General features: G+C 38.5%; 2 protein-coding genes and 1 non-coding gene across 7 annotated transcripts in view; 1 reads left to right on the top strand and 2 right to left on the bottom strand.

The window, feature by feature from the left end:
• CSPP1 (centrosome and spindle pole associated protein 1) overlaps positions 1 to 1,627 on the bottom strand; it is a 101,100-nt gene extending 99,473 nt beyond the window's left edge. For all 3 annotated transcript variants that reach the window (XM_054590228.1, XM_054590229.1, XM_054590230.1), the window contains exon 1: positions 1,500 to 1,627. The gene's annotated coding sequence lies outside the window, so the exon portion shown is untranslated. The remainder of the gene's footprint in view (positions 1 to 1,499) is intronic.
• Positions 1,628 to 3,131: 1,504 nt separating this feature from the next.
• COPS5 (COP9 signalosome subunit 5) lies at positions 3,132 to 22,667 on the top strand. 3 transcript variants are annotated; one of them, XM_054590225.1, is made up of 8 exons: positions 3,132 to 3,207; positions 6,314 to 6,548; positions 7,431 to 7,559; positions 8,176 to 8,241; positions 8,795 to 8,880; positions 16,706 to 16,817; positions 20,381 to 20,529; positions 22,426 to 22,667. In XM_054590225.1, exons 2-8 carry the CDS (start codon positions 6,363 to 6,365, stop codon positions 22,508 to 22,510), a joined length of 813 nt encoding a protein of 270 aa, XP_054446200.1. In that variant the 5' UTR covers positions 3,132 to 3,207; positions 6,314 to 6,362; the 3' UTR covers positions 22,511 to 22,667. The 3 variants fall into 3 exon arrangements, with proteins under 3 accessions (XP_054446200.1, XP_054446197.1, XP_054446199.1); XM_054590222.1 differs by lacking the exon at positions 3,132 to 3,207 and adding an exon at positions 3,904 to 4,170; XM_054590224.1 differs by lacking the exon at positions 3,132 to 3,207 and adding an exon at positions 4,082 to 4,178.
• LOC129084497 (small nucleolar RNA SNORA61) lies at positions 18,891 to 19,025 on the bottom strand. Its single transcript, XR_008530620.1, has one exon. It is a non-coding gene; the product is annotated as a small nucleolar RNA SNORA61 (small nucleolar RNA).
• Positions 22,668 to 25,655: the final 2,988 nt, after the last annotated feature.

Here is a 25,655-nt window from a genome sequence, read left to right as displayed (position 1 = left end):
ATGCAAAATTGCCAACAACACTTGCATAAACACCTTTGTTTCCCACTCAGGAAAGCAGTCAGAATGATGTTAAAAAGGTAACCCAAGCCCTGGCCAGGTGGCTGAAGCATCTGCCGGTACAACGAAAGGTTGCTGGTTAGGTCCCCAGTCTGGGCACATTCTTAGCTGGTGGGTTCCATCCCTGGTTGGGGGCACATATGGGAGGCAACCAATCGATGTTTCTCTCCCTGCCTCCCCGTCTCTCTAAAATCAATAAAACATATCCTTGGCTGAGGATTTAAAAAGAACAGTAACCCAAATCTGTTCAAAGTTCGTAATAGTTAAATCACTTGTCCAAAAACTTCTCTTGAGAAAAACTGTACTGAAAGCCTCTAGTTTCAATTCACCCTATCTAAAAGAACCTGCTCCCTTCCAGAAGGTCACCTGTACTGCAGGAGACCCAAAATTTCATCCCTGGGGAGCATTTCAGCAGATATTTAACCAACAGAAAGTTAGGGTCCTCCTAGAGAAAAAAGTAATGCAGGCGGGGGCGGGGGGGAATCAGCATCTTACTAATTTCCATGGGATTCCTTTTAACTTGTCAACACGAAAGCCATTCTTTCATTTAAAATAGGACTTTTCTAAGGATAATTGTCTTTTTACAAACTCATGATGGTTGTTATTAGGCTCTTGCAAGTCTTTTCGGAAATCAAGCTAAACTTTTTAACTCTAAAATTTTGAGAGCCAGCCTCCCTCGAAAGATGAGTTCCATGGCTATCACTGAAAAGTGGATTCAAATCCCAGATAACAATCTTAAAATCAAAGCAGTTGAAACAGGTTCAAACTCAAGGAGCCAGAAGGATCCGGAACCATAATAGCACCGACCTCACAAAACGGTGGTGATTAAATAAATTGTACTTGCAAAGCAAAGCGCTAGGAACAGTACCGGGCGAACAAGTACTCCAATAGACGTTAACATTTAACCAGCACCGGGAAAGAGGGAAGGTGCTTAGGCAGGCTTAGCGGAACAGCGGAGACCCAGCAGGTGGGCAGAGACAGCGCCCAGGAGCTGGGGCACAGCTAGTTTCTGGTCGCTGTGGGTGGCGTCCTCACAGGGAAGCGTCAACGCGTTGTCAGGCAACCGGGTCTCCAAGGCACCGCTGACGGCGGCGGCCGGAGCGGCCCCACCAGTCCAGACCTCGGAACCAGGGCACCGCCCCCAGCGAGACCCCCACCCACAAGGGATCCCCACCCACAAAGAACCCGTAGACCGGGAGCCAGGCACAGGCCCCGGCCCTGCTGCGAGATCCCGAACCCATAACTCGCCCACTGCCCCTAGTCCGGCAGCCTCGAGACCTACCCCCGGCAGGGAACCCGTCCCACCAACCCCCGTCATCCCGACACCGCCGCCAACCTGGCAGCCGCGAGACCTCAGCCCCCCGCGAACCCCTCTCCCGGGACACCCCCTCCAGCCAAACCCGGCAAGGCCCGTTCCCAGCCCGAGGCCGGCTAACACTTACACGGATGAGCGGGATCGCGTCCTGGGAGACGGACAGCCCTCTAGCGAGGTTCTCCCCGGTCCGAGGAGGTGGCCGTGACCGCCCGTCGCGGGCTCCGCCTCTTAGGCCGAGCTCTCCGCCCGCCTTTCGTCAACTGCCGAGCGCGGCACCGCCCCCACTGGGAACCCGGGGGAAGCCCGTTCGGCAGGGGGCGACCCCTGCTGGCCCGGAGGCCACGCAGCCACCCGCCGGTTCACGGAGCTGTCCGACAACCAGGCTGGAAACTCCGCCGCCGGGTTCTCCCGCTCCGCCTGCGGGTTGTTAAAACGTGGGCGGCATTTCCCAGGCTAAATTGATTCCAGCCCCTTCCAACCCTGCAAGTCCCAGCTGGGGAAAGAAAAAAGGACAGGTATTGGCAGTCACAGAAAAACTATTGGCATACCTCTTCTCCAAGGAGCCTGGTCAAGGTTTTATGTTGGGCTTTTACTACCAATTTCAACTTATCCAATTCATCCCTTTACTGAGTGCTACCACTAGAAAAGAGTCCGAGCTTCCACGGAACGTAGAACTGAGTCCTTTATCCTAAACTACTTTGTAAGAGACTTTAAAAGACACTTTCTATAACTTCAAGTCTATCAAAACCACAAGCGGGTGCGAATTAGATCATTTTAATGTTTTTATTTTAACTGTATGCTACGTGCCGTAATAGGAGTGCAATATCCTGAATTCTAAAACTTACTGTAAGAAGAGAAACTTCATAGTAAACAATACATTACAGTGCAATATAACAGAGAAACACCTACAGACACTGCAGAAGGAATGATTACTGGGGAGAGGAGGAAGTTTTAAAGATATGGTAAAGATCGTTGAGCTTTTTTAAAGATTAATAGGGGCTTCCAGGTATAAAAGTGGGGGGTGCATTTTAAGCAATGCTAGCCATATATGCAAAATCTCAAGGGTGACTTAAAAAAGATGAAGCTGGAGAGGTGCTATCTTCCCCCGCCCCGTTTCCCCCTTTCTTCCATCCCTGCCCCCAGCAAAAATATTTATTAAACATCCTTGTTAGGGATAAAACAAGGAACACAAAACTAGTTCCTGTGATTTAGAACTTAGAATCCCGTGCGGAGTGGGAAAGAGGAAGCGAAGAAGGAATACGTAAAACAAGCAAAAACAAAATAATTAAACATTGTATTAATGTTCCTGGAGCTCGGTTCTTCCCGCCGACGCAGTAAAGGATTGCAGGTCAGCAAAACGAAAGTAGACGAGTAAGTTTCATTAGTACGTTCCTAAGAGAAAGAATGGGACCTGACGGTGATAGCAAAGCGGGGGCCCTTCCTTGTCTCTGAGGTCTGGAGACCTAAATGTAAAGCAGTGGGGGCGAGCCAAGTTATATATGCTTTCCGGGAGTGCAGTCCCTAGCTTGACTGATGGGTCCTGGAGGTGAGGGGCGAGTAAAGAGCAATGTTGATTCCTGTTAATTATTATATGAGTATAGGTTATCTGAGGTCGCGGCAAAGGCTGTCAGTGCGCATGCTTTAAGATGGGAATTTCTCTGTGGCTTCTAGCTTCTCGCTGTTTCTTCTGCTGGACTACGATAAAGTCAACAGCTAAGCCGCAAAGGGTGAAGCTTCGACCACCCTGACCGCCCCCTCCCACCCCCGCCCCGACCTCTCCTTCCCAGCCGTTCTTTCCTAACCGATGCCTAACATTAGCTGTTGGAAGAAAACAGGTAAGATGTTGAGATTAATTCGGTCTTGAAGAAAGAGATGGTTTACCGGAGCAATGCTGAAAACTAAACTTTCAAATACTATAGCAACTGGATACTGGACTTCTTTAGAACACTGGTAAGTCATATACAAGTTCTGTGGCCTTGCCGGATAGCTGGAGAACGCGTGGTGCCAAACCCCCACGAGCCCGTAGGGTTCTACGCATGTGCAGCGGCTCGTCATAAGCAAATTAGGATGTCATGTTTCTCTTTCAACAAGCATCCAGAACTACTTACATGTCAGCTTTTCCGCAAACATGACTTTTTTTAATCTTTCAGCAAACTATATTTCATGTAGGCTACCTACACCCTCATAAAGAAGAGTTTTTCCCACTACCCCAGCTTAAGAACCTACCCACTTTAATATGGCGGAGACAGAGCCTGCGCAGAATGAACAAAGAAGGACAATTCCAATTTCGGGCAAAACAGTTAACATGCCCTTCTTCCGGTGCTGTAGGCTATACCATTCCCACATTTAATCATTTTTTGTCCTAATTCACATACATTATTTTCCAAGATAATACGTTATCCCTTACGCCACGAGAAGATTCCTCTGCCTCTATCTATTGTGTAAGTGCTGTTTATATGGTCGAGTTTCCGAAGGGCCCCGCCATCCCCGAATGGTCTGCACCAACTTCCCCTCCGGTTCCAGGTGTCATGGCTGCCTCGAGAGGCTAGTACGAATTTGCACCCGTGGTGCGGGGTCCGAAGCCCACACCCGGAAACCCAGCGAGGTAAAGCTGCATCTTGGTTGTCGAGGCGAGAGCTTCTCGGCTTCCTGGAGATGGCGGCGTCCGGGAGTTGTATGGCCCAGAAAACCTGGGAATTGGCCAACAACATGCAGGAAGCCCAGAGCATCGATGAAATCTACAAATACGACAAGAAACAGCAGCAAGAAATCCTGGCGGCGAAGCCCTGGACTAAGGAGTGAGGAGGTCCCTGGCGAGACGCAGGGGAGGGAAGGGGAGGCGGGAGTTTAGGAGACCTAGGGGGAATGGGAATTACGGGGGTGGAGAGCTTGATTTTTCATGAACGGGGAGAAACAATACGCACCTGAGAAATTTTGTCTTTTATCCCCATAAGTAGAGCCTAAGCCCCACCACTGGAGCTTTCTTCGTCTCTCTTTTCTGTTTAACACTTTTGCCTCCGAAGGATGGAAGAGGAAAACGGCAAGCCGTGATTTGGGGTGTCCCTTCTGAACATTCGTATTGTAATCTATGCCACACACACTGCCTGTACCCTATGTCGATATACACCTTGTTGGGACCTTCACCTGATCCCAAACTGTGGAAATAGCACTGTCTTCAGAAATTGAGCCAGCCTATGGGTCTCTAACTATGAGTCATCTTTTAGAGATCTATAATCGTTTGATTGCTGGTAGTTATTTCAGAAACACACGAGGCTCTACCCAGTTTCCCAAAATGTTACTCCACCAGTGCACGTAAGCTAGAAATCATACCGATAGAGCTTAAGGCTTTTTGCCCCTTAACAAAATTCCTGTTTCCCCAGGAGTGAGGACAAGCTGAGGATTCTTTACTGGAGAGCAGATTTTGGCACAGTCTCTCTAATGGAGAGATAGGAAGAAGAGCGGTGGTCAACAACAAAAACCATACTTCATCTGTCTCATAGTTTTTTACAAGGCAGGCTTTAACTCAGTTTTCAGATCCAGCAATGTTTATTGAATGCCTAATATGGGCTGAGCACTGAGCTTGAAAGTTCCATGTCACTTAATCCTCATGGCAGGCCAGTACTTTGTTTTCGTTCTTTTGCAAATAAGAAAAAAAGCAAATACAAAAAGTAACTTATTTCATAATCACAGAGGCAAAAAACTCCTCTAAGTGACCAATAGTCAGACCTAAGATCAAATCTCACTACTGTCACTAACTAGTTGATTGACCCTAATTTACTTATCCATCTTTTTCTGTGAAATGGAAATAAGGCCTATTGGTGATGTCATGTAGATTAGATAAGTTAATATATAAAAAGGATGTACTAGATAAGGTATATAAAAAAGGATGTCTAGAATGTATGTAACAGGAGCACAATAACTTTTTATTTTTTTATTTTCCCCAATAATTGGAGAACCCAAGATTTTAATTCATGTTTTGACTCCCAAAAGCAAGTCTCCATGTCTTCAATTTATAATTAAAATCTGTGGGCAGACATCTTAAAAAGGCTTCTCATAGACACTGACCACTCTATACAGACTAGCCAGTTTGCCTGGAGGTCTGCTTTCCTCTACAGCAGGCTATGCATTTTAGGTTGATATAGCCTAAATATTTGGAAGCTATCAGCTTGCCTCACTGTCTGATTGTAGCTTTACTCATACTCATTTTACCTGTCTTGGGCTATATCAGTGAGATGGAAAATAAATTTTATTCAAGAGTAATTTATTCACATTTACAGATTATTATAGTAGAACTAAAGATAGTAGGGCTACATTTTTAATTTTGAAATTGATAACCACAGAAGTTTAGTAGGTATCAGGCACTAAGCTAAGCACTTTATATACATTACTTCATTTAGTTTATTTCCTCCTAACAATTCTATGAAATACCCCTATTTACAGATGAGGATACTGGGGCACAGATATTAAGTGGTTATTTCAAGGCCACAGCTAGAACTTGTCAGTGCAAGGATTCAAACCTAGGCTTATGAATGTCAGATGCATTCTTATCCACAAGGCCAGAGGTGAGAGGCCTGAGAATAATTAGGTACAACCATCCAACCAAAATCACAATCAGAGATTTGGTGATTCCAAAAATAATGGAGAAAAGGTCTATTGAACTAGTCATGTACTTACCTCTTTTCTACTTGAACGGTATATTCCAAAAAACTATTTCATACTCTTCCCCTCTCCCAAGGGGAAATATTTGTCAGGACTGACATGTTTATTATTTCGATCCCCCTGGAGAAACTCTGTCCTTTTCTACTTTTTCCCACATTCTACATGTTCTCCCCCTTCCACCACTATAAATTCCTTCGATACTTACTCATTATCTTGACACAAACTCTTTTGAAATTTTACTTTATATAAGAAAGTTAATTACACCATGCTTTTGTTTTGTAGTCACCATTACTTTAAGTACTGCAAAATCTCAGCATTGGCTCTACTGAAAATGGTGATGCATGCCAGATCAGGAGGAAACTTGGAAGTGATGGGCTTGATGCTGGGAAAGGTGGATGGTGAAACAATGATCATTATGGACAGTTTTGCTTTGCCTGTAGAGGGCACTGAAACCCGAGTAAATGCTCAGGCTGCCGCTTATGAGTACATGGCCGCATATATAGAAAACGCCAAACAGGTAAAAATATTGTTCCTTAAAGTTTAGTTACTGCAAGTAGAAGAGTCTTACGGTGATTTTTTGACTTTCTAAACTTAAAGCTATTCTCTTTACATTAAGTTTATATTTTAAGGTATTTTCAATAATTTCTATATAAAATTTATATGATATTAGCATGAATTTTTTTAAATAAATCCTCACACTTGAGAGAGTAGATCTTAAAAGTTCTTATCACAAGAAAACAATTGTAACTATGTGTGGTGATAGATGTTAATTGACATTTATTGTGATCATTTCACTGTATATATATATATGTATATATATATATATCATCATTACATTGTATACCTGAACTAATATAGTATTACATGTCAATTATATCTCAATAAAATTTTTTTTTTAATTCTCACACTCATTATCAGGTGTGTGTTTAAAACCAAAACTTTGGAAGTAACCTAAATGTTATTGAGTATAAAGTTGATTAAATAAATTATGGTATAGCCATACAATATACTGCCAACCAGACTTTTAAAAAATAATTAAAAAGTAGTTATATATTTACTAATATGAAACAAACCCCAGAATGTTTACATGCATATATGCAGAGAATATCTCTGTATGATAGGTATGTAAGCAGCTGTGTGTAGTGGTAACATCTGGGCTGAAAACTGGATAATTGGGGGGAAGGAGGTAGGAAGGAAACTGAATAACCTTTATATCTTGTCAGTTTTGTGCTTTGGGCATGTGTTATCTATTCAAAACACCTTTTTTTTTTTTTTTTAAAGCAGCATATTCTATGAACTATTCTACATGCTATTATTTTATGATAATACTGTATAAACAGACAAATGATTCTCAGATTAAACAGGAACCTCAAGCTCCCTTCTCCTCTTCACTTGTTAGGTTGGCCGCCTTGAAAATGCAATTGGCTGGTATCATAGCCACCCTGGCTACGGCTGCTGGCTTTCTGGGATTGATGTTAGTACTCAAATGCTCAATCAGCAGTTCCAGGAGCCGTTCGTAGCAGTGGTGGTAAGTATTTTTACAACCAGTTCTAATTAAGTTCTTCATAAAGATTACTAAAGCAAGTATACTGAGAAATAAAACTAGTGTGATAAGAACAAGGCTCTTTTGTCAATCTGCCTAGGTTTGAATCTGAATTCCACCTCTTAGAAACTGAAACTTTTGAACAAATTACTTAACCTCTCTGTGTCTCTTACCCCACTCTGTAAGATGAGGGTGTTCCCGGCACATAGTAGACACTCAGTCAATGTTGAATGAATTGAGCAATCAAGAATTGCTAGAGCAACTCTTGCTATGTTCAGTGTTTTAGATGCAATTCTATCTACTGCAAGGAAGGTAGAAATTGGCCATCTATTAAAAGAAAAAAAATTTTTGAAAAAGAAGGGCTAATAATATTCTTAAATATAACTAGATGTAATCTCTAAAGTAACTATGAAGACATTTCTATACTTACCACTTTATTGAAGTTTTATGAATTTTTGGTTCTTATTTCCCATTTGGTTATTTTAATTGTGTGTATGTCTATTATGTTATATGTACATATGTATTTCTGGATTTATAATGTTTAAATAAATGGAAGTATATGAGGATTTTATAATCAGATATTAAATATACTTTCTTATAGATTGACCCAACAAGAACAATATCTGCAGGGAAAGTGAATCTTGGAGCCTTTAGGACATACCCAAAGGTAATTTTTGAAATTATAAGTCCATATAACTTTTTCAAGTCCCAAATATTTGACTTATTTTTAAAGATGCACTATGGTTACTACCTTGTGTTGTCCTAAAACAGTTTAATAGTATTTAAAAAATAGCAGTCAGATTGTCATTAATTAGCATTAATTGTCCTTAGCAGAAGACAATACATTTGTGTTTTTTATAATTAATTTTATTACAAAGACAGTCTTTATTTGTTAATAAGTATATGAGTGTCCATGGTATTCTAACAGGTACTAGAGAAACAAACTAAATACATCTGCTTCCTTTCCTGCAATCTAAAATAGTTATTAGCACAAGTGTACATCACCAAAAGACAAGAAAAATGAATATAAGGCAAATCCAGTTTTCAGTCCCACTTGGAGTTGACGGAGGGTATAAGCAATATACATAATTCTAGAATGTTTAGGTTCAATATTTGGCTCCCCAGAATTAATGTTTCTATAAATATAAAGCTACATGTAAAACATGGTTTTTCCTTTGAGTTGCTTGGTTTAATTTTCTATTTTCTTCATTTTTGTGTAGGGCTACAAACCTCCTGATGAAGGACCTTCTGAGTACCAGACTATCCCACTTAATAAAATAGAAGACTTTGGTGTACACTGCAAACAGTAAGTAATTTAAAAATGTATCTGATGACAGAGTCATAAGAAACCTAAGAGATCATACAGGCCAAGCCCCTTACAGATGAGAATAAAAGTTCAGCCAAATTCCTTTCATGATACCTTTTAAAATAGTAGTAAGAATGTACAAATTTAGAATAATGTTTGAGTTTTTATTAATAATTGTTTTAATCTAACATATCAGTTGTCTTTCACACAATCATAAAAATTTTATCGATGTACAAGATACTTGGTCCATTAATGAAATTAACAGTTGAAAAAAATTGTATTCAGAGCCAGCCTGACACTAGCCTATCTGCAACCTAAAAGTTCCGAGGTTTCACTTAGCAAAAATTCTTCCTTTACATTTTCACTCCAAAAGTTAAAGAAACCATACTGAAAACCTCTGAATTGTATACTTCTTTAATATAATTAATCTTATAGTAAGTGAATTACATCTCAGGTTTTTAAAGTTTTAAAGAAACCAATAAGGACATCTCTCTCCACCTTCTAAATGTATCTTGCCACCTTTCTTATTATGATTTCGTCCCAAGCCACCTGTGGCCTGGACCAAAGCACTAGCCTTCTGACTAGTTTTCCTGTTTCTTCCCTTCACCCCTTAAAGGTCTTTTGTCCACCAAACTGATTCTGTTAAAATGTAAGTCAGATCATGTACCTCCTTCTCCGAAAAACTTCCCTTCTCACCAAGAATATGATCCATAACCCTTACCATGGCCCTCACAGCCCTTTACAGTGTGGCCCCTACAACCTCTCTGAGCTCATATCCCTGAACCTTTGCTCTCTCCAGTCCAGCCATAGTGGCCTCCTTATGGTGTGTCAGATGTGCCAGGCAGTATCCTCCTGTCTTAGGTCCTTTGCACTTTCTGGTTCCTCTGCCTGGAACATTTTTTCTTATTTCTATATGGCTCGCCCTATCTAAAATAGCATCTTCCTGTCACTCTGTGTTCCTTTTCCCAGCTTTATTTTTCTTAGCACTTGACACCAACTGATATGTTTTTTTCTTCCTTGTTAGAAAAAACTAATCAACTCATTAGAATGTGAACTCATGAAAGTAGAATGGATTTTCTGCTATATCCTGACATTTAAAGTAGAGCATGGCACATAGAAGGGTGAGCACCTCCAAAAAACTATTGCTTAAATGATTAGTGTCCCCTTTTCTTCATACCTCCTATCCCAACTTCAAGGAATACCTAGACTACTCATCTGCTACTGCTGCTCTTATTTTTCTGTTTAGAAATTCTTAGAAAATTCCAGAATTTCTAAAATCAAGATTTTAAATATGTGTGGTTTTCAGTCATCCCTGAGATATGTCTGAAGAAAAGAATTCTGTTTTATTTTTTCAGTTAAAGATTTAGGATTAAATCACCGAATTTGCCCGGTTGAAAAGAATTTAAGCCATTCCTCCCTAAGGGAATTGCACCTGAGCATGGAAACACCTTTGCTGTGATAATTGCATTTTCAGAGTAACTGTCAGTTTTTTCTCTTTTTCATATTGAGTTGTAATGGTCAAAAGCTTATACTTTTAACACCTACTCTACTTTTTTTTTATCACCATGAGCAGCTTTCAAAACAAACAAAAAAGACTGCAGCAGGCTATGCTTTCTGTAACCGAAAAAGCCTGTCTACATTTCCTGTTTTTCAGAAATAGGAGCCTATCAAAGAGGAGTGGCCACTTTCTAGCTACTCACATTTCTGTAGCCTAGAATTTTGAATCTGGAATCACTGGCATATTCAAAGATGTACTCTTACTTAGGCTCAATTCCTAAATAAGAAAAAGTAATAAACTTTTTTTTAAAATGCAAATTGATTTTATTTACTTATTTTTTTAAATGTCAAAATCCATTATAAAGTACTAAAAAATGTAAACCCATTACAAAGTCTTAGCAATTAAAACATGACACCAGAACAGAAATAATCAAAGGTCAATGAAATAAAATGAGCATTCTAGAAACAAATGTATGTATCTGTCTAAAATGTAATATATGATTCAATTGATTTTGAAAACAATGGGGGAAATACGGCTTATTCAGCAAATAAAGTGCATGGACCTCTATTACTTGAAATAAAACAAATGTAGAGCCCTATTTCGTACATTATACAAAAAATATTCAGGTGAGTTAAAAATCAATATGTAAACTCTAAGGAGTTTTAGGAGAAAATACAAAATAATATTTTTCTTACCCTGAAGTAAAATATGCAAACCTAGAAGAAGCTATAAAGTAAAATATTGACAATGTGATTATATTATGCATTTAGGACTATATGGTAATATACATATAAAAAAAGTTAAAGGACAAGTAATAGAATAGGAAAGTATTTGCAACACATCTAAAAAAGGGTTAATAGTTTTGGAGGGTTTTTTTAGGAAAAAAAATTCTATAAACCTTTAATCAAAAAAATGGATAAAGAATGCCAAAAACTCATTTAAAGCTTTTTTAAACATAATAAAAATAGGCAAGAAATACATAAAAACAGGTTCAATTTCAGCAAATAATAAAGTAACAATTAAAATAACACATTGTCACAATCAGATTAATAAGAATTAAAAATATTGGTAATATCAAGTATTGGTGACTGTGAAAGGAAGTGGGTATTCATAGGCTCTTTTTCTTCTTAAAGCAGTCCCTTCAACATATTTTGCGGTGCTGGTTTGGTGGAGGTGTATTCTTTTAGCCTTCTTTTGTCTAGGAGACTCCTTATTTCACCTTCCATTTTAGTTGAGAGCCTTGCTGGGTAGAGCAGTCTTGGTTGCAAGTCTTTGCTTTTCATGACTTGGAGTATTTCTTGCCATTCCCTTCTGACTTGTTGTGTTTCTGTTGAGAAGTCAGCTGCTAGCCGTACCAGGGCTCCCTTGTATTTTATTACCTGTTTCTCCCTTGCTTCCTTTAGACTTCTCTGTTTGTCTTTGATATTTGCCATTTTAATGATGATGTGTCTTGGAGTGGGCCTCATTGGGTTCCTCTTGAATGGGACCCACTGCTTCCTGGACTTGTGTGACTTTTTCTCTCCTCCAATTAGGGAAGTTTTCCATCATTACTTTGTGAAACAGGTTCTCTATCCCTTGTTCCTCCTCCTCCTTCTGGTATCCCTATTATCCGGATATTATGTTTCAGGTTGTCCTGCATTTCTCTAAATGCCTCTTCATTCTTTTCGAGTCTGTTTTCATTTTCTTGCTCTTTCTGGGAGCTTTTTTCTATCTTATTCTCCAGTTTGCTCATTCATTTCTCTGCTTCATCTAGCCTCCTTTTGATTCCTTCTATTGTGTTCTTCAATTCAGAAATTGTATTATTCATTTCCTCTTATCTCTTATTGATAGTTTCTGTGTCCTTTTTCATGCTGATATAGTTTGCAGTAAGTTCCGCATAGTTTCCCTGTAGTTTTTTTTTGTAGTTCTCTCTGAGCTCACTGAGCTCATTGAGCTTCCTTAGAACCATTGTTTTGAACTCAATATCTGATAGTTTACTTGCCTCTATTTCACTTAGTTCTCTTTCTGGGGATTCCTCCCTTCCCTTTGACTAAGGGGTGTTTCTTTGTCTTCCCATTATTTGTGAGACTCTTCTTTTTTGCTTCTGCTTCTTAAATTGACCTGTCTTGATTTCCTGACTTTGTGGTGTGAACTTCTGTGGTAGGAGACCGCTGTTTTTTCTCTCTGGATCTGCCTCAATTGATGTCAGATGTTGACCGTATCTGACCTTAGGTAGTCTGTTTGAGACTTCCAGGAATCTATTGTATGTGGCTGTCTCCTTCAGTTAATCTATGGTCTCTGCACTCAGCAGGCCAGCTTAGACACCACAGGGCAGGGCAGAGTCTCTCCTGGGGGTGGAGTTATTGGGTCCTCTCACTTTGTCGCCACTCATAGGAGTGATCTGCCTGAGCCAGATGGCTGCTGCCATAGGGGGTTGAGTCAGCACTGGGATCCCTCTGGCTACTCTCTCAGTTCTCTCCCCAAAGCCTCCTTCCCCAGTCTCTCCTCAGGTGTCTCTAGCCCACTCTGCCCCCACCTTTGCTGGAGCCCAGGGTAAGGTGGCTGCAAACAAAAATCTATGTGCTGGCCCTATAAATAGCTCTTTGTGTCTCCAGCCGACTTTCTCTGGCAGAGAGCAACCCTGGCACTTTTCACAGCTGGCTGTTATCTGTGTACTTTTTGGGCTCTGGTACTGTAGGCTGGAGATCCCCGCTTATGGTTTAGCCCCTGATTATCTCAGGGGGATCCAGCTGGCCATTTCAGGAACCTGGTACTGCTGCCCGTGGGCGCTGCTTCCGCCTTCTCGAGTCTCTACTGCACTCCTTACCAGTTAGGTTGCGCTAAAGCTGATTCTGCTGTCCGTGCAAGGTTATAAGGGTCCTCTCTCGCTATTGTTCAGTTGTTTGTTCCAGGTGATTTCTCCACAATTTAGTTGTAATTCCAGGTTGGTCCTGGGAGGAGGTCAGTGTGACTTCCACTCACTCCTCCACCATCTTGATTCTCCCTAGAAAGAGTAAACTTTTTCAGAAGGCAAATAAGTGTCTTGATTTATTTTTATTTCAAATCTTTAATGATTTAAAATACTGCCAAGTTGAAAGAGCAGGGATCTGTGCAGGCTGGATATACAACCATTTCATAAAGCATTTGCTGATGAGCTATTATTTGCAGTTTATATTCACCATTCTTTTTTCTTTCCTATCTTAAATCCCAGATCATAATGCACACTCAAAGTCTGTTGTAAATATAGAATCTAATGTAGATAGTATATTTTTAACTTTGAAGAATCTTAGTGAAAATAAATGTTTTTTTAATTATCTTGTATGTTACTAGTGTTTTACAAGCACATAGGTTAAAGAATAAAATGGTTCCTTGAAACTTATAATGAAAAACAAGTCTTGTACTATCCCCTTTCCCATCCCCCAGAGACAGTCACTTAAACTATTATAGTTATTACTTTTAAGTATTTTCCCCAGTACCTTCAAACAATATTCTGATAGTGCTGCTTCTTGATTTTCAGTTTTAGGCAGGATCTATTATTGACTTCTCATACAGAAGGTAAGGATTTAGCCCCACAAGTTTTTTGAATATTCTTGTTTTCAACTCTCATAACTCAAAAAAAAAATATATCATTGTATCAGCTTATGGAATTAAAACAGAAATTACTTAAGGTGATCCAGATGTTTTAAAACATAATAGTCTATTCTAGACACTCAAATTTTAATGCCCTTATTTTCCACGTTTTATAAGCCTGAATATCTGTTGCTATGCTTATCCTCTAATCCAGTGCTTTTCAACAGGTATGCCACAAGAATTTTTGAAACATGCGGTATCCTACTATTTTAGTCATGGGCACTGACCTCTTTTCCCTTAGATTGTCAAATAAAGTATTACAACAGCCAACACAACAATAGCTATCAGTGTGAACGAATCAAAATTATACCTATTTTTTTGGTCAGATCGGTAAAAAATATTTTTTGGTGTGCTGCAGAATTTACTAATTAGTGTATGTGTGCCATTAGATGAAAAGGTTGAGAATCACTGCTCTGGTCTCTTTTTTCATCAGGGATCCAAATTATAGCTCCCCTTTCCACAGCTGGCCTTGCCTCCCCTACCCACCCCGACCCTCACTCCTGGGGCCTCACTGCTTAAATACTCTCATAAATGTCTACACTCTGGATATAAAAATAAAGAGTGGGAGTTATCCCTGGTCTTTATATCCAGAGCGTAGACATTTATGAGAGTATTTATGCAGTGAGGCCCCAGGAGTGAGGGTCAGATGTGGGGAGTGGAGGTAAGGCCAGCTGTGGAAAAGGGAGCACTGGAAGCAGTCCAGGTGCCCATCAGTAAATGAGTGGATCAAAAAGCTATGGTACATTTACACAATGGAATACTACGCAGCAGAAAGAAAGAAAGAGCTACTACCCTTCGCAACAGCATGGATGGAACTGGAGAGCATTATGCTAAGTGAAGTAAGCCAGGGGATGAAGGACAAATACCATATGATCTCACCTATAAGTGGAACCTAATCAACAAAACAAACAAGCAAGGAAAATATAACCAGCAACATTGAAAGAAAAAAGAAACCAACAGTAATGTGAGAGAAGGAAGGAGGCGGGTAACGGGGAAAGGAAGGGAAGGGCTCAAGTCAGGGAATGTGTATGAAGGACCCATAGACAAAGCCAAAGTGGGAAAGGATTGAGGGAGGGAGGTGGAGATGGGTGGGGCAGGGGAAAGTGATGGTGGAAAAATGGAGACAAATGTATTTGAACAATAAAAAAAATAACAGTTTAAAAAAATAAAAATAAATACTGGAAGGTATTTGGTAATAAACATAACTTTTCATATCCTTTCTCTGCCACTACCTATGTGGCTTTAAGCAAGGTCTTTACTCCCTAAATCTGTTCCTTTGTCTGTAGAATAGGAAAAAATAAATCCTTATATGATTGGAAGGAAAATAAATGAGAATGCATGTAAAGCACCCAGGGCATAACAAGTGCTCAAGAAATACACTGTTCCTCTTCCACATTTCACTAGCTGTGTCCTTTGCATCTTTCAGATATGCACAGGAATCTTAATTGTGAAAACACCTTCACTTCATTCTGATGTCTTTAAACTCTCTTTTTTATTTCTTCAATCCTAAATTTAATCAACAAGCATTTTTGTTCTGTTCACGTGTCTTTGTTATTTGCACCACTTACCTGAGCCTGAGCCTTTACTCCTTCACAAATGCCCTGCTGCAATGGCATCCTTTGTGGTATCCTTGCCCCCCAGTTCCTCTCCTCTGCACATCCTGCCACAGCCAGCTCTCTAAAACCCTCTTTGGCCAAATCACTGCTCTGCTCAAACACCTTCCATGAGTCCCAAATACCTAAAAGATAAAGTTAAATTTCTTAGCCTTTTATAGAATGGCCTCCATCAACTAGACCCCAACATAGCTTTCTAGATTTTCCCATGTAATTCTTCTGCTCTTGCTAAGTTATCCATGACTTTCCTTTTTGTGAATCAATGCTCTGTGCCTGATGCTCTCCTTGCTCTCGATACCCACACTGTAGACTCATGGATCAATCTAATCCTGCTTTCTCTCTGAGGTATCTCTGGCAGTCTGTCAACACTAGGATTTCTCATCTCTACAAAACAAACAAGCTAATTCGTAGGGGATTGATTTTATATATGCGCTATACAGTTATGTCATCTAATTTCTTGTGGGATTCATACCACATCTTATGTATAAATGGTAAGCTCGTTAAGAAGTCCCTTGTGTTTCTTTGTATCCACTGATGTACAGAACCTAGATATTTAAATATTTATTCCTTGAAAAACGTTTTTCAGACATTAAATTTTCGTTCCTATACCTGATTATAAAGTAGGTACCTTTGGAAGCAGTAATAATTTTTTTAGGTGCTTTAAGGACCTACTTTATACTTTTCCAAAAAGCAGTAGCTCCTAATTAGGGGATAAGAATGAGGAAAAAGGGGAATCCACATGTTAAGTCAGTATTTTTAAAACCCTAACAAAAATACTTGACCCTAGGCAGGCAGGTCATTAAGCTTATGTGCTATTGTGTAGAACTAATAAATGAACTCAATATCATGGATAAACATGTCATTCAGGAATCCTCATTGGTTGTTGGTGACTTCCTGGGAATTTCTAGGCACTACAGAGGGAAAAAAATATAACACAAGAAAGTTTAATAAGCAGAAAATTTTTGAAACCATATCCCTGAAGAGTAAAGAAACCATGGTTACCTGTTGGTCTATTGGACCAAACACTTAAATTTGGCTATAACTTTTATATGATGTGGTCGGATATTTTTTATTTACTTACTAAATTTGTGCCTTTGTTTCATAGATATTATGCCTTAGAAGTCTCATATTTCAAGTCGTCTTTGGACCGCAAATTGCTTGAGCTTTTGTGGAATAAATATTGGGTGAATACGCTGAGCTCCTCTAGCTTGCTTACTGTAAGTACTCCCAAAGAATGCATTTGAATTTTATCTAGGCTATATAAGATGTTTAAAAACTAAAACTCTTCTTCGTGGAATGACTATACCTGACTTGGCCAATACAGCAGGGCTGGGGTCAGATTCTGCATGACCAGAGGTGGATTAAGATAACAGGCTAGGCCAAGCCAAGGTTTGTATTGTATACTTACTATTGAGACTAAGTCTAAATGGCCAACATGGTGCCCAAATGAGGGTGAGATCTGTCACTGCCTTAAAGAGACTTACAGAGAAAAAAATCCAAATACCCTTTTTTTGTTCTGTTAGGTATTTCAGGTAGGACTCCAGTTACAAGTGACAAGAAGACCCAACCAAACTGGCTTAAACAAAAAGAGGATCACGCAAACTGCAAAGTTCAGAAGCAAGGCTTACTAGTTTAGCCTCAGCTAAGTGTGCATTCAAACAGCATTTTGAGGTCTTGATCCTTCTCTCTCAGTTTAGATTTTATGGCAGTTGGCTTCAGTTCCAGGCTTCATGTGAAAGCAAATGGCAGCAATAGCTTCAGACCTCGTAGCCTCTCAGTTTCATGTTCAAAAGGGAAGAGCGAGATACACACCTCTTCCTTTCTGTCTCTCTGCCTCTCTCCCCAAAGTGAAGTCTTACTGTGTCTGAGCTTTGCTTAAGTCACATGCCCATCCTTACACCTGATCTGGGCCAAGGCAAGTGTTTGACTACTAGGCAGGGGTAGAAGAAACTCTTCAGGAGCACATGGACAAAGGATGGGGAATCAGAATAACATTACCTTAAAGCAGCAGGTACTGGGCCAAAAAATACCATTAAAACCTGATATAATTAGAAGGATATTTATTTATTTAACAAGTTTCTATCTATTGTATCTAGAGCATGGCCAGGAATAGTATTTATGTTTGTTTGGTTGGTTGGTTGGTTGGTTGGTTGGTTGGTGGTTTTGTTTTTACTTTTTTAAGTAGGCCACTTCATATAGTACAATTTAGCGTAATGGTTAGAATCACAAAATTTGGAATAAAATTAACTCAGTTCAAACAACTGTGCCACTTTACTGGCTGGTGTGACCTTCAGAAAGTTATTTAATGTGACTGAGCCTTTCTTGGGCTCAATAATACTAGTACCTCCATCATTAAGTACATTGAGAAATAATGAAATACTTTATATAAAGCAGTTAGCAAAGTGCCTGGTATGTAACAAAACCTCAATAAATTTTGTTATTGTTGTTTGGTTCATTGTATTAAAAGAAAAAGACTTCAGTTGAGCATATTTACTATTATTTTAAACAATTCTGAGAAAGTTTTCTTATTTTTTTATCCTCAACAGTCAGAAGTAGCAAATTAGAAGGAAGGAGAATGATCATAACAGCAAACAGTTTCCTATCCTCCAGACACTGCTAAATGCTTTATATGTGTTGTTTCCTTAGAGGCAAGTGTACTAATAGCAGCCAGAAGTGACACATGATGGCAAGGGGAGAAAACACTAAGACCAGAGCAGCCTGAACCTTTTCGTAAAGGCAAACCTACCTCCTCAGCCTATGGCTGTCCCTGTATTCCAGCACTGCATATATTGAGGACATTAATAATCAAAAAAAGGTTAAATTATATTTCTTCCTTTCTTACAGTTTTACATATAGTCCATTGCAGCATTTTAAGTAAAAACTATATAATTATATACTCATTTCCTTTCCCAGATAAAGCATGTAACCTAAAAGCTACCAGGAAAAAAAAGTAATTTTCTTATTTAAAAAATTAGTTCCCTATGTTTATTTTCTGTGCGTCTGTAATGTAATTTATGTCATTTTATTTCATTTTACAATATAACTGTTTCTGCCATCCTACAGTTTCATGGCATGAACTAAATCTTCTAAATATGAAGTGGTCTGTAAACCCTTATAAACCTTAGGGTTTTCTCCAAACTGTGTGTGTGTTGGAGGGGGAAGCAGGTGCAGTGTTGGTGGTGTTGGTGTCCTAAGCCATTTAGATCCAGACAAACTGAATATAATTATATTTTTTAAAAATACAAGTTTGTAAAATCATTGAATTGCTGGTAGCATTTTATTTTATTTTACCTTGTTTGAAACTAGCCCACATACTATAGAGCAGACTACAAGCACTGTGGGGCCAGCTTCATTATTACTTGTCCTCCTTTTAAGCAACCAGCAAGACTGGTGTTGAGATCCAATGGGAAAGTGAAGTGGAGGGTGAGATGTTAGTATTTTAAAGGGCCCTCTGTAGTAACTACAATGACAGCAAGTAAGTTCTCATGTATGGTGATTAAACTATATTTCCTGTACGCTGTCTTACAAACTGAGCAAATAGAGTAACACAGTGATCGTTGCCAGGTTGTTTATTAAATCTACGTGCTCTTCTCTGGAAGATACAGGGAAGAAATGGAATGTGTACTTCACAACTGATCTTTATGAAAATTTGTTTTGTATTTTAGACACATTCTCAAAAAGATGTCCTACAAAAATCTTTTTAAAAATATTACAATTACATGTATATGAGAAACTAAAAATTTTTGTTTTTGAAAAGTAAGAAATATTGAAGGACAAAATGGTATATACAGGGGTGGGCAAAAATAGGCTTGCAGTTGTGAGAACACAAAACACAAGATTTATTTGCTATTGCAATAATCATAACCTGCATGTCTCCTTCCATGAGCGCAACTATAAACCTACGTTTACCCCTGCTTTCCCCCACCCATTTATATTCCAGTTTACCAAATATAGGTGTGCATGTGAGCATATAGCAATACTCTAAAATATAACTGTGGTTATAGCTAAGTGGAGGGATTATATGTGTTTCTTTTCTCCTTTATATTGTTCTGTGTTTTCCAGATTTTCTGCAGTGGCAATTTTATAATCAAAAGCAAAAACAATGTTACTTTTAAAATATGTCATAAGTGCTTATTCTGTAAGTTCAACAAGAGCAAATAACAAAATGTCATTTTCCATCTACAGGATATATTGCATAAGAGTTGTTAAATGAACATTCTTTATATAAATGAGTTACTCCAAATAAAAGTAAAATGTCATTAAATTTTAAAAAACGAACAAACAAGAAAATTAGCTAATGATTATTAAGGCTTTGCCAGGTGCCATGAAGAGTGCAAAGAGCTTTATATGTGTTACTTAACTTGATCTTCACAATAGCCTTAAGGTAGAAATTATCACCTTTGTCCCCCATTTTCAGAAGAGGACTTAAGGGCACTCTCTCAAGGCCTCCCGGCTAATCTGCAGCAGAACCAGAACCTGGGCTCAGAGCTGTGAAAGCCTCTCATTATGACAGATACTAGATTTCAGCAGTCAAAGGAAAAATTTCAAATCTAATCTTGAAGTTATAAAAGGGTGAAAAAACTACCCACTCACACTGCTTGAACTTTAGAGTCAGCCTTTGCAAGTTTCGTTTGACTTCCTAATTCACTGACTATTCACTTAGATTTCATGGTGGAATTCTTTGTAAATAACATTCTATATATAAGAAAATTAATTTACATTAAGAATGTCTAATAGTAGGCTTGTATTCTGTACTGACACAGTACCATTTTCCCTACAGAATGCAGACTATACCACTGGCCAGGTCTTTGATTTGTCTGAAAAATTAGAACAGTCAGAAGCCCAGCTGGGACGAGGGAGTTTCATGTTGGGTTTAGAAACACACGACCGAAAGTCAGAAGACAAACTTGCCAAAGCTACGCGAGACAGGTAAGAGCAAATCTATTCCTTTCCCTCTTTTTGTTTCAATATTTGCAAATAATAGCCCTGACTGGTCTGGCTAAGTGAGATGGACATTGTCCCGCAAAAACAAAAGGTCAGAGGTTCGATTCCAGTTAAGGCACATGCCTAAGTTGCAGGCCAAGTCCCCCATTGAGAGGGGCATGCAGGAGACAACCGATCAATGGTTCTTGCAAGTCAGTGTTTCTCTCCCTCTTTCCTTTGCTTCCCTTCTCTCTAAAAATAAATAAATAAAATCTTTTTAAAAATATGCAAGTAATAGTAGGACTCAAATTCCTTACGGTTTAACTTTCTTATGACTTAGAATAGTACCTAAATAATAACTTCTTGGGAACTTTAAGGGTTGTCAAAGGCTGATTTTAACTTTGAAAATTTAGGAGACATTAGATAAGAACATAAGGGCTTAAAAGTCTTTTAGTCATTTAGTTAATATTACAGAAAACTCTCAGTCACCTTTTCTAGGTTCAGCTAGAAAGGGAACAAAGAAAACCAGTCCATCACTGAATTATTTATTAAAACAAGCTTTTGCAAAAGGATGTCTTAATCCATTCTAATGCCATTTTCTGAGAGATTAAAGTGGGATTTCTTAAATGTATCAAATTTTCAAATTTTTATAGTTTAAACCCCTAAGTAGTACAGTGATGATTGTGTCTCCCTTGTTATTCTTATGAAATGATCTCTTATTTAATATCCCAAATTTTACTAACAAAATTTATTAGGAACAAACTTGGGATATATTCTCTGATAACTTAGGAAATAATTATGTGGCCCTTCAGATGTATACAGGATTGGGAAGACTACTTAAATAACCTATACTTTCACAAAAATTTGAATTTTAATGTGATAATTAGGGGCAGGGAAGAAAGGAAAAGTATGTTAACACCTATATAAACCTGAAACCTTAATATCTTAAAAACTGGACTGGTGGGTGGGACAGAGAAAGAAGAAGGAAATACATAATATATTAGGAGCAGAAACTCTCCTGGGTTAGAATTACCTCATTCCTTTGTTCTCCAAGGGTTTTCAGAAAGTATAGATAAAGCTATACTCATGGCAGTAACCTGTTTATAAATTACATTTTCCTTTGACATTAGGTCTCAATTTTGGTACTTGCTCTGAATGTGTGTTTTTCCTCATTCATCTCTATAAGTCTGTGATTTGTAATTTTATCTACATTTATATTTCAATTTCTTTTGAAGCAAAAATTTCACTATGGGAAAGCCTCCAATTACATAAGAAGAAAAGTAGAAAGAACAAAAATAGTATAAGAGTAAAGAATTTCCTATTTTGGTAACTTTACAACAATTGCATCTCTTTGAATATTGGTAGATTGTTAGCATTTTGTTGCGGGGGAGGGTGCTTTTTATTTTTTAGCAATTTTAAAATCTAAGTCCTTCACTCACTAACGTAACTGACTTCTCATTATTTGAAGGATGTTCGTGATTGTTTCAGGAAAAAAGTAGAGGATTCTTTAAAATCATTTTTTTAATTATTCAAAGTAATAAACAACAAGGACAAGAATAACAGATTTTAATGTAGTATTAGAATATGATTATGAATTATGTATAATTTAAGGACTTTCTAAAACAGAACTTTTCCCAGAGCTGCTGACAATTAACAAAACTATTAGGAATTATAACAATTACTTTGTTATTCCTTGTGAAGGTGCTCTTAATAGTGAAATGGTCAAAAGACATGCAGGAGGCTAAAAATAATGAGAGTAAACTATAAATTGATACACTTTGGGGAGAATGAATGGAACTAAAAATCATTACTGGGGGTACAAGGATGGAAATGGAGGGGACTTGTATATTTGAAACTGTTTTCAGGTCTTATAACATTATGTGATGTGTTTTTTCTTTCCAGCTGTAAAACTACCATAGAAGCTATCCACGGATTGATGTCTCAGGTTATTAAGGATAAACTGTTTAATCAAATTAACATCTCTTAAACAATCCCTAAGTAGTACTTTTGCCTGAAAGCCAGTATGAGAAAAATACTCAAGTAACACTTTAAAACCAGTTACCAAAAATCTGATTAGAAGTATAAGGTGCTCCGAAGTGTCCTGAACATACTAACATCCTGTAATAAAAGTCTTTGAAATCAAATTGTTCTTTTATTCTTTTGTGGGAGGGGTTACATTATTTTTCTAGCATCCTTTAGTGTTCTTGAGTTAAGGGAAAGAAATTAGAACCTTTCCATTTTTTAAAAAGTCTTGCCTTTCTAAATTAGTCAAAAGAATTTCAGCATCTCACTTGCCATACTGATTATAAGAGCCCCTTTTCAATTTGCCTATACATTAAGTCCTCACTGAAGGTCTTTTAGGACTTCAGCAAAACAAATTTTACCATAGGATAAAGGATAAAAAGAGTTAAGTTCATAGGGCATTTCAACAACATTATAATGAAATGATGTTGAATAAAACAGCGTTATTTGAGGACCTCCCTTTGATAGCCCATTAGTAAAAATACAAAATTTAACGTGGTATTTTTGTCTTAGGAAACATTAACCAAGTCACACCATAAATTATTTTCCTGAAAATCAAATAACTTGAGACAGAGCCCAGCACAGGATATCTAGCCATTCAAGTATTCGCCAAGTGCCTTCACTAAACCAGACCCAGTTATACTCCCTGGAGATGTTTAGGACAAGATAGACATGACCACTGTCATCACAGAACTAAGTAAACAAGAACTGAAGGATACTACTATGAAAGAAATAAACTGCTGGGGAACTCTTGGGAAAAGCACTTACACAGTTAGGCCTCCTGAAGGAAGTGCCTGGCATAAGGCTGTAAGTTGAAAGGTTGGAGGACTAGCCAGATGAAGCATAATGAGGAGGCAAGAGAGTACAGGAATGCATGAAAGGTCAGAGGCAGAGAACAAGAACTTTAGAACCTTCAAGAACTGAAATTCAGTTAGACTTGAATGTCGAGTAGAATGTGGTGAGTGGCAAGAGATAGCTTGAATAGATAAGATGAGGGTAGATCCTGCAGGAGTGTTGCAGACTATCCCAATGGCAGTAAGGAGCTGATAAGCCTTAAAAAGCAGAAATGTACTATATTGATGTTTCTATGTGCATTCTTAAGAGATTTGGGGGTGAAAGCAGATGAGATGACCTATGGCAAAGTGAGAAGAGGATCCAAGATGAATTAAGGAAACATCAGATTTTAAAATGGCAGAGGGAGAGGAGATCACAGGAGCAGAAAAGTCAAGATTTCAGAATTATTTACAAGTGACCACATGCTGCCGAGAACTCAAGGAAAGCAAAGCCTAAAAATTTTCCATTAGAGCCATGAAGTGGTCTGTGGCAAGATGAGGAAACCAATTACCATTAGTATCCAAAAACTTTCTCAGTTGATATAATAGCATTTTGGTCTCATTTTATATCCCTTTAAATAAAAGCAGAGGCCCCCAGTTTCAGATGGTTCAACGTGTCCCCCATTTTTGTTCCCTTTAAAAAAAAAAATGCTCCCAACAAGCAACCAAAAATCGGTATTTACTGCTATAGCCTTCAGGAACACCAACATCATACCGAGTCATTGAGTTAGGAACACTCACAAGCTCATTCAGGTTTCTCTGACAGACATGATCGAACGGTTAAGGTTTTGACATGAAAGAGTAAGGAGTAACTGAAGTCACCATGAAAACATACTGGCAGTTTTCATTCCAGGAATAGAATTATCCACATTTAATTTGACATTGGTGACGTAATCAATGAAGACATTTTAGTGTGGCCCTGGCCAGGTAGCTCAGTTGATTATAGGGCCCCGCCCCAATATGAAAAGGTTGTGGGTTCAGTATCTGGCCAGGGTACACGAGAGTTAACCAATGAATGCATGAACAAGTGGAACAACAAATCAATGTTTTTATCCACCCCCCACTTCAACTCTTTTTAAAAATCAATTTTTAATAAAAGACATCTAGTATGGTGAAAAATGCCCATGATAACAAAAGTAACACACACAACCAGTTGCTTAAACAGTAAGAATTTGTCGGCTTACATAACTCGAGTCTGGAATCAAATCTGGCTTAGGCACAGTTGGGTTAGTCTTGCTGGTATGGTTCCCAGCTCTGCCCTTCACTGCTTGACCTAAACTCAAAGCTGATTGCACTAAACCAGCTGCATGCCACACCTGGCAGAGGGAAATAGCAGCTCACGATTATCAAAGTAAGGTTCCCATGTAATTCTGATTGGTCTAACTTGAGTCATGAGCCCATCCTTGGGATTATACGTAATGATTGTTTTAGGTCAATTTAGGGGTCATCCCTGGAGTTGGGATTGGGGTCAATAATACCCAAAACTACTACACATTGAGAGGTTAAATGGATATTACAGAGACACCAATGGCCCCTCCCCAGGCTGAAAGGAGCACTTGCATTTCTTTATAAATGTAGTTTATTAAAAGGCAAGATCCTTTACAAATATTTTTAAAGTATATCTTTAAATTTTAATGTACTGTCAAGACCACTTCTAGTGTAAGTGTTCCAATTTATATTATTGAGCTTTCAGGAAATCAGCCTTCAATTTGCAGCCATCATTCAGAAACTAATGAATTGGGGTTACCTTTTCCTGCAAAGTATTATCTTACAGCCTTGAGCTATTCAGAAGCTGAATAGGCCATTTTCTAACTGAAGCCTGTTTTTTGTTCAGTTTCAACTTTTTTCAGAGATAATTTCTCAAACTCTTTGGTGATAACATGCAGGAAATGTCAATCGTTGTCAAAAACTTAATCCCAATGTCCAAGTAACGAAACTGGGACCAGAAGCACAAGCTGGAGAAAAGATGGAGAAGTCAGGGCAAACAATTCAACAACACTAACATGCATATTGTTGAAAATGTATGCATTTAGTACCATTTTTAAATTACTTTGTCCTATTCTATGCGAACTTCATTGTACATGCTTTCTTTATTGGTTAACAATAAGACATCACACAAGTTATTTAGGAATCAGTAGAACCGACAAGAACAAAGAGCAAACGGGAAGAGAAACCATTTATGCTCCATTGTTTCTGAATTTTGAAAATAAGCCCTGAGACCAAACATCAAGTGCTCCATTTGAAGGATCTAGTCTGAAGATCGCTGTCATGAATTAG

The sequence above is a fragment of the Pteronotus mesoamericanus genome, unplaced genomic scaffold, assembly GCF_021234165.1.
Source record: "Pteronotus mesoamericanus isolate MK-2021 breed Mesoamerican mustached bat unplaced genomic scaffold, CSHL_Meso_final scaffold_174, whole genome shotgun sequence".
Classification (NCBI taxonomy): Eukaryota; Metazoa; Chordata; class Mammalia; order Chiroptera; family Mormoopidae; genus Pteronotus; species Pteronotus mesoamericanus.
Note: the sequence above shows the minus strand (reverse complement) of the source record. Positions and strands in the feature narration are given on the sequence as shown.

Bases quoted from the DNA above. Each gene is read 5' to 3' on its own strand.
- COPS5 (XM_054590222.1), top strand. From the start codon at position 4,028: ATGGCGGCGTCCGGGAGTTGTATGGCCCAGAAAACCTGGGAATTGGCC. The intron at 4,171-6,313 runs GTGAGGAGGTCC...TTTGTTTTGTAG, and splicing joins GCGAAGCCCTGGACTAAGGA to TCACCATTACTTTAAGTACT. The intron at 16,818-20,380 runs GTAAGTACTCCC...TTTTCCCTACAG, and splicing joins GCTCCTCTAGCTTGCTTACT to AATGCAGACTATACCACTGG.